General features: G+C 46.8%; 1 protein-coding gene across 1 annotated transcript; it reads left to right on the top strand.

The window, feature by feature from the left end:
* Positions 1-3,109: 3,109 nt before the first annotated feature.
* On the top strand, positions 3,110-4,192 carry LOC141034902 (uncharacterized). The gene has a single exon (XM_073506331.1). The coding sequence runs from the start codon at positions 3,110-3,112 to the stop codon at positions 4,190-4,192; it is 1,083 nt and encodes a 360-aa protein (XP_073362432.1).
* The last annotated feature ends 5,069 nt before the right edge of the window (positions 4,193-9,261 follow it).

Genomic DNA, 9,261 nt, shown 5'->3' with positions numbered 1-9,261 from the left:
GCTGCAACGGCAGCCCCAGACACTTCAGCCTTCACTCCTTGAACCCGGCAAACTTATTTCGCCCAGCCCGGTCACGGCCAGCGGCTCGAGCAGTTCATCGACGGCCAGCGGACGCCCCGCTGCCTCCGCCGTCCCTGTCATTCTACTGGCCCTGCAGGAAGGGCGAACAGGCGTGGATGAATTTCATGGCTTTCGGCCCCGTCCGGGAAAACCTCCTCGCCGTGGACCAAATCGGCAGGAGCTTCTTGTACAACCACGACTCGCGCTTGCTCCGCACTGGGATGCCCAAGATGCGCAAGCCCATTATCGACCCCATCTCCGTTGCCGTGGGCGACAGCCTATACGTCATGAGCGGCAGCCCTGGCCGGCCGCCCGATCGGGACTGCTTCCAGGCTCTCTTCCACACCCGCCTGCCTGCTAGCTACGTCCAAGACTGGTGCTGGTATTCCCTCTAGCCACCGCCTTTCTTTACCGACGACGACGATGGGGTTGATCGATCCGGCTGCCGCGATGCCCCAATGCCCTTTGAAATCAGTGCCTACGCCGTGGTTGACGATTCACAGATCTGGATATCCACATCTGGCGCCGACACATACTCGTATGACATCGCGAGTGGCGCGTGGAGCAAACTAGGCAACTGGGCACTGCCGTTCAGAGGTCGCGCCGAGTACATACCTGAGCACAACCTCTGGTTTGGCTTCACACCCGACGATTTGCAGCTCTGCACATCGGACCTCACTGCCTCGTGTGAGTTGAGGCCGCCCATGCTGCAGGATGTGTTGACAGACATGAACAGGCCAGAAGATTGGACCCTGACAGACGCCAGCATTGTGCCGCTCGGCTCCGGTCAAGTCTGCGTTGCCAGGTTCTTTCTTACCTGCCCAGAGGAGAGCATTGAGGATGTGTATGGCTATGCCCTTGAGAAAACAGAGAATTTTGCTGTTCTCGAGGGCGTCAAATTGTTAAAGGCTGGGTGGGCTCAGCTCCGGATGGTTAAGCACAAGTCGGAGCATTACGTCCTCGGTCGTGACCTTGTCATACCGCTTTGATATTTTGTAGTACTTAATCTATGCCAAGTGAGCTCTCTTAGATCAACCGGTGTAGTCTAGTCCCGCGCGGCTGGCTTTATGGCATCGATGGAATCAATGCATGGAAAACGAAACAACGAAACGAGGGCAGTCTGCACGTACTACCAGCGCCTTAAATCCAATCCAACCGAAACAATCAAAAGAAGCGATCCAAAGAAACCCTCTCCAACTATAGGCGCGTCCAAGCCAAGCGAATCAAAACAAGTCCGGCCGGGTCTTCCCTGTTCCGCCCAGCCGCACGTGCACCTTTTTCTTTTTCTTCGATTGATTTGATTTGAGGGAGTGCACGTACACCTCATACGTACGTACGTGCGTGCTTACCCTCTTTTATTCTTCCTGTTTTTCTTTTTTACAACGCATCATAGCTGCTTCAAACCTTCAATCGCATCACGTAAAAAAAAAACCTTCAACCGCATCACGTCAAAAAAAAAAACCTTCTACCGCATGCACATGCATGCATGCATGCCGGACTAGGCACGTACACGCACACACAACTTTTACACGTGCACATTCGCAAAAATAAAAGACAGGACTTTTACACGTACACGTATGTACGTGCTTTTTTCTTTTGCAAGTCACCTAGCTAGACGCGACTGCGCGCACAACACTTTTGCACATCGTTCCTGTTAAAAAACTTTTGCACGTCCTTCCTGTTAAAAAAAGAACTTTTGCACGTCGTTCGAGCTCCTATCCGTCTATCTCCCTCGTACTACCTCCGGTCCTTTTTAGTATGCATACAAGTTTTGTCCGAAGTTGAAGTATCTCTGCTTTGACCAAACTTATAGAAAAAAATTCAATATTCACAATGCCAAATCAATATTGGAAATGTACCTTTATATTATATATATATATTTATTTTTTCGTATTGTAGATGCTGATATTTTTTAACATAAATTTGGTCAAACTTTGCAATGTTTGACTCAACACAAATCTAATACGCGTAGCAAAAAGGACCGGAGGGAGTACCAGTGACACACGCACATGCGTCACTAGCTAGCTACGCACATGCGAATCAACTTATTGTATCCCCAGCTCACATAGTTCAACTCCTAGACTTAACATTCACTAGTACAAAACAGGGCTTTCGTCACAGGGTAATATTCACATTAGTCCCGGTTCAGTCACGAACCGGGACTAATGTGAGCATTGGTCCCGGTTCGAGCGGCTAAGGCATTGGTCCCGGTTCACTTGGGCCGTTTAGTCCCGGTTGGTGCCACGAACCGGACTAAAGGGTGCGATGCCCATTAGTACCGGTTGGTGGCACCAACCGGGACTAAAGGTTAGTCCTTTAGTCCCGGTTGTGCCACCAACCGGTACGAATGGGCTTTGAGGCATTAGTACCGGTTCATGGCACGAACCGGTACTAAAGGGCCCATCAAACTCTACCCCCCCCCCCCCCCCCATGTGGACCGCCTTTTTAGTTTTAGAAAAAACAAAAGAAAATGATGGAAATGTCAAAAAAATAAAATAAAATAAGTTTCCCATGTGATATGTGGTCTAGTTGTTGGGAAAATTAACAAATATGAATTTCGACTTTATTTGAAAAATCTCTCTGGAATTTCTTAAAATGGGCATAACTTTTGCATACGAACTCGGATGAAAAAGTTTTTTATATGAAAAATCATCTACTCGAAAAGTTACATACGAATTTAACCCACGGTAGAAGGCGTTAGGGTAGGAATCGCACCGGATCTCCTCCCTCTTCAGTCTTCCTTGCGCCGCCACCAGTATAAAACAGCGCTCCTCCCGAGGCATCCCCAATTCTTCACCAACTAAATATCGATCTTGTTCTTGGCTGCGTGGTTGAGAGCTGATAGTCTCCATTCCAGAAATTGTCGGGTTCAATTGGATCCCAACCCCACTCCTCAGGTACTCGGCGAATCTGTGATGATAATCTCAGTGTCTGTACTGTACATGGTTCTTTGATATTACCAAGAGAGGAAACGAGAATCATCATCACAAACATTCAACGAGTTCCTTGTTCTTTCTTCTGATTATCAGGAGGTCCACCCGCCATCGCCATGGGCAGCCGGTTTGTGAATCTGTTGGCCATGAGCTGCAACGGCGGCCCCAGACACTTCAGGCTTCACTGCTTGAACCCGGCAAACTTATTTCGCCCAGCCCGGTCACGGCCAGCGGTTCAAGCAGTTCATCGACGGCCAGCTGACGCCCCGCTGCCTCCGCCGTCCCTGTCATTCGACTGGCCCTGCAGGAAGGGCGAACAGGCGTGGATGAATTTCATGGCTTTTGGCCCCGGCCGGGAAAACCTCCTCGCCGTGGACCAAATCGGCAGGAGCTTCTTGTACAACCACGACTCACGCTTGCTCCGCACTGGGATGCCCAAGATGCGCAAGCCCATTATCGACCCCATCTCCGTTGCCGTGGGCGACAGCCTATACGTCATGAGCGGCAACCCTGGCCGGCTGCCCGATCGGGATTGCTTCCAGGCTCTCCTCCACACCCGCCTGCCCGCTAGCTACGCCCAAGACTGGTGCTGGTATTCCCTCCAGCCACCGCCTTTCTTTGCCGACTACGACGACGGGGTGGATCGATCCAGCTGCCGCGATGCCCCAATGCCCTTTGAAATCAGTGCCTACGCCGTGGTTGACGATTCAGAGATCTGGATATCCACATCTGGCGCCAGCACATACTCGTATGACATCGCGAGTGGCGCGTGGAGCAAACTAGGCAACTGGGCACTGCCGTTCAGAGGTCGCGCCGAGTACATCCCTGAGCACAACCTCTGGTTTGGCTTCACACCCGACGATTTTCAGCTCTGCACATCGGACCTCACTGCCTCGTGTGGGTTGAGGCCGCCCGTGCTGCAGGATGTGTGGACAGACGTGAACATGCCAGAAGATTGGACCCTGACAGACGCCAGCATTGTGCCGCTCGGCTCCGGTCAAGTCTGCGTTGCCAGGTTCTTTCTTACCTTCCCAGAGGAGAGCATTGAGGATGTGTATGGCTATGCCCTTGAGAAAACAGAGAATTTTGCTGTTCTCGAGGGCGTCAAATTGTTAAAGGCTGGGTGGGCTCAGCTCCGGATGGTTAAGCACAAGTCGGAGCGTTACGTCTTCGGCCGAGACCTTGTCATACCGCTTTGATATTTTGTAGTACTTCATCTATGCCAAGTGAGGTCTCTTAGTTCAACCGGTGTAGTCTAGTCCCGCGCGGCTGGCGTTATGGCGTCGGTGGAATCAATGCATGGAAAACGAAACAACGAAACGAGGGCAGTCTGCACGTAGTACCAGCGCCTCAAATCCAATCCAACTGAAACAATCAAAAGAAGCGATCGAAAGAAACCCTCTCCAACTACAGGCGCGTCCAAGCCAGGCGAACCAAAACAAGTCCGGCCAGGTCTTCCCTCTTCCGCCCAGCCGCACGTGCACCTTTTTCTTTTTCTTCGATTGATTTGATTTGAGGGAGTGCACGTACACCTCATACGTACGTACGTGCGTGCTTACCCTCTCTTATTCTTCATGTTTTTCTTTTTTATAACGCATCGTAGCTGCTTCAAACCTTCAACCGCATCACGTAAAAAAAAAACCTTGAACCGCATCACGTCAAAAAAAAAACCTTCAACCGCATGCATGCCGGACTAGGCACGTACACGCACACACAACTTTTACACGTGCACATTCGCAAAAATAAAAGACAGGACTTTTACACGTACACGTATGTACGTGCTTTTTTCTTTTGCAATTCACCTAGCTAGACGCGACTGCGCGCACAACACTTTTGCACATCGTTCCTGTTAAAAAAACTTTTTAACGTCCTTCCTGTTAAAAAAAAGAACTTTTGCACGTCGTTCGTGCTCCTATCCGTCTATCTCCCTCATACTACCTCCGGTCCTTTTTAGTATCTCTACTCCTAAGGGAGCAGTTGGTAGTCTCGCTTCCAGGTGTTTTTTAGTCCCACCTCCCACGGTTTATTTTGGTACCTCCTCCCACCTCTGACTAAGACATCACAAACCGAAAAAACCTCCTCCTGAGGCCCGAACCCGCACCTATCCACATGCGACCCTCAAAAGACGTACGAAAGTTAACTTGCGACAAAAAAACCTACGACGGTTAACCAGCGACGAGTCCTGTTCTCGAGCGAGGCCTCCCTTCGTGGCCGCCCTACATCCCTGCGCCGCCGCGCTTCAGTCGCTGCCCTCCATCCTCGCCGCCCTCCATCCTGGTCGAGGTCGCCGCCCCGCTTCACTCGCCGTCCTCCATCCGCGTCGATCCTGGACAAGGTCGCCGCGGCCCTCCATCACTTTGCCGCCGCTCTGAACACCTCGACGAGCCGGCGCGGGTCCTGGATCAGGTCGCCGCTGCCCTCCATCACTTCGCCGCCGCGCTGAACTCCTCGCCCTTGATCCAGGATCCGGCGCCAATCCTGGGCGAGGATAAGCGGACACGTCCAGGATCCGGCCAGAACACGTCCTGGATCCGAAAAATAGGTATACAAACCATCTCATACGTCAATCGCATCTCATACATCTCAAAGGCCATACAATCGCATCTCATACATCTCACAGCCCATACATCCATCGCATGTCATACAGCAATGGCAAGTGCTTTCACAGGGATGGATCCGCCTGCGAGATTGATTTCTGTTCTACATAGTTTAGGTTTTTTTCCATGTTAAAACTAGACTCAAGTACACATGTTTACAGATGGCAATTGGCAAAAAAAATACCAAGGGGTATCCTGCATCCTGCACTTGTATAAATATGGCAAAAAAGAAAACACAAACCATACAGGACCCTAGAGTATGTTTCCACTTGTGCTGAACTGAAGATAGAACAAAAACACTTGCATTCTAAGAAAGTACAGAGATGTAGAAGATGTAGATGAAAGTGCCATTGCAGTATTTATGTAGAATAAAATACAATTGCAGTATATGCTAGCAACAGGTTGCAGTATATATGTAGAACAATAACCCTTCCAGAATGTCATCAAATAACTACCATTTCTGTCTTCATGATTTTTGGCATTCAATAGTTGCATATGGGGAATTCAAAAAGCACGGTCGGCGAACATCAACCTGAAGATGACGTAACTACAGGTATGATGCACTCTACCATGTTTTCGTTTAGTTGCGAGACCTGAATATATGACAGTATGCATAATGTCTTCCAGGTCTTACAAGCGGGAGAAGTGATGCAGAACACAATGCGAGCATCATACCCGTAGCTGAAATTGTTGATAACGTCTACTCGACGGAATCAGGTATAATACTGTCCGGAGATTGGTTATAAATGTTGCTTCACGTCGATTTCTGAAAGTGGCAGAATGCATTATGTGTTGCAGTCCTTACGGGCGGGATAAATGTTGGAGACTACAATGCAAACTTCATACCCTTACATGCAGGTATAAGACTGTGTCAAGATTGCTGCTAATGTTTCGTGCATACCGTATATTTTGTTGATTGCTAAGATGTAGGGCGGGAACCTTCAAACGACGGGATTCCGTCGTATTCTGAGAATAATAAGGATGGTACGACTAAGCTACGAGATGATACTCAAGGTATTCACAGGCATGCTTATACAGCTTCCAAATCGACATCTCCCAGATGAGCTTAATGGGCTTTGTGGTTTTTACGCTTAACGTAATGCAGATGACAAAACTTCCGAGCAGCATGCAACAGTAGCTGTATTTAATGAAGAAAAAAAACGTTGGCGAAACAAGGGAGCAGTTCAACGCACAGAGGCGTGAATCTTATCAGAAGAAAAAGAGGAGGATATGGTCAGGTTACAAGTGTATAATCAGCCATCCCTTTCAAAGACTGGTAAGTATTTAAGCGTGTTTTTGCTGACTACTCTTGGTTTTTTCTGAATACCTATAGTATGCAAATTAATCGTTATAGTAACCTGACTTCATAGATGTTCCCCGTGTTGGTTTCATAGATGTTGTATCAACATCGATACTTTTTTTCTTCTCTAACTCTCATACCTATTGTAAAAATGGTAGACCATAGGGATCTTATCAACGCGTGGAGGCGGGCATCTTATCGCACTAAGAAGTCAGATGGTTTTATAAACCATCTAGACGATGGGCCGATTGTTCACCGCCGTACTCTATGTGATATCACAAATGTTCAACAACCTTCATATGTGATCCCTGGTACTTATTTGGTAGATTTACAATGTCGTTAATTATATGTGCGTATTTGACAATCATACTATTTGTCATTATGTTTAACTTCTCTTTGCTTTCTGAACGCCCGTGGTGGATAACTATAGGAACTAATGTTGGGGCAGATCATATGTTGGGGCAGCTAATCAAACCCACGCGAGATGATAAGCACAGGAAAGTTGATCTTCGTCCCCTTTGTAATTCAAGTAAGATTATTTTATGTTACATCCTAGCATTCATGGTTCAGCCATTTTAATAAATACTAACCAAGCATGTTATATCAGATGACCCAGCTAGCTAGGTTGATACATCAATCTCGCATAATGAATCAACATATCCTCCTAAATCTATGGGAGCGTCTGATGTAATTGCAGATAAAAATATAAAAGGTAAAATGATTGTGCTTTTTCCATAATCGTTTGCTGTCATGTTGTTTTTACCTTTCGCTTTTGAGAGAAACCCAAGGAAAACATCAGTAGATAACTTGAATGATAGCACAGAAAATACGCAAGTAACAGAAGAAGAACGCAAACGAGACCGTAAAAAAGCTTTGAGGAGAGCTGCATATCGGTAGAGAAAAGATCGGAATCTCCAAGATGAACATGCATAGGCCCTTATTTTATTTGGTAACCTCTAAAGGTTTTGACCATTATATTCAGTACCCGACTTCATGTCTTAATGATTAAGTTTTCCACATGTTTTCATCAATTTGTTTAACCAGCCAACCCAACTAGCTCCAACTATACATCATTCTCGGTTGATGCGATGATATTTCATGCTACAACTACTGTCACATCTGGTCTCATTAATGACATGGAGGTACAAGGTAATCGATTTGTGCATACTCCATCATCAATTGCTGTCATTGTTATGTTTTATTCTCTAATGTCCTGATCGACATCAGATGTGGTCTGGAATAACACCCAAGAAACAAAGCAAAAAACCGACGAAGAACTCAAGAGAGATCGTAGAAACGCCCTGCGGAGAGCTGCTTATAGGAGGAAAAAGGATAAGCTTATCCATGATGAAAACATACGTCCACTTTCGTTATCAGGTAAAACATGATCTATATTTTCACCATGCCTTACATATCTTGTTTTGCTGCTCATAGCTAAATATTCTTATAGCCACCATCATGCTCGATGCGTACAGTTTAATGCTGCATATTAATGCACCATCATGGTTTTTTTTCCTATAGACGTCTTAAATAATATTGGTTCTAACTATGTTTTAAAATCATTACGAAACCAGCCAACCCTAATAGCTCCAACTATATAGAATTCGAGGGTGACGCAGCAACATTTCCCCATTCAACATTAGACGCGTCTGTTGTCACTCATGACAATGATCTAGCTAGGAGGCAACGTGATAATGAGCGGAAAAGACATTTAACAAACGCGCAAAGGGAGCAAATAAACGCACACAGGCGTGCAGATTATCAGCAGAATAAGGACAAGGTATCTGTTGATGTCAGAGAAACAGTGAATGAAAAAGTACGAGAGAAGCGAATGCAACGTCGCAAAAGCATGTCAGTGATTGAGAAGGGGGAGTCAAGTGCTCAGAGGAAGGCCAATTATGCCAGAAGAAAAAACACCCCATGCAACGAATCCATCGCGCTCCCACGTCCAGACCTAGCAAACTCAACCTCTGAATGTCCCACTTTAATCTGCCGCGCATCATCCATCTCTCGGGTCGCCGAAGATGATTCATCTGATGGCGACCCTCCGACGAACAAGACGAATTACATTGTTGGTATCGAAGGTATGAAATTGCTAATGTCACTTTCTTCTGCTCATTATCAGCAACCATCTTCTAACATGATGTTATCTACTGTGACATTCGCAACAACGAATGTCCATAGGACATCGAATTTTTACAAAGCGGCATCATGGGCGATGAGCCGACAGCAGCCGAATTGATGGATGAGGAGTACTACATGTTTCGCAACGAAGGTATGGTCAGATATGAAGTAGGACGGCGTGCATCTATATTGTAGTTAATTTTTTTTTTGTAATTTTTGTTTTGAACGTTATGTTTCAACAAATGCT

The sequence above is a fragment of the Aegilops tauschii genome, chromosome 1 (assembly GCF_002575655.3).
Source record: "Aegilops tauschii subsp. strangulata cultivar AL8/78 chromosome 1, Aet v6.0, whole genome shotgun sequence".
NCBI lineage: Eukaryota > Viridiplantae > Streptophyta > Magnoliopsida > Poales > Poaceae > Aegilops > Aegilops tauschii.
Note: the sequence above shows the minus strand (reverse complement) of the source record. Positions and strands in the feature narration are given on the sequence as shown.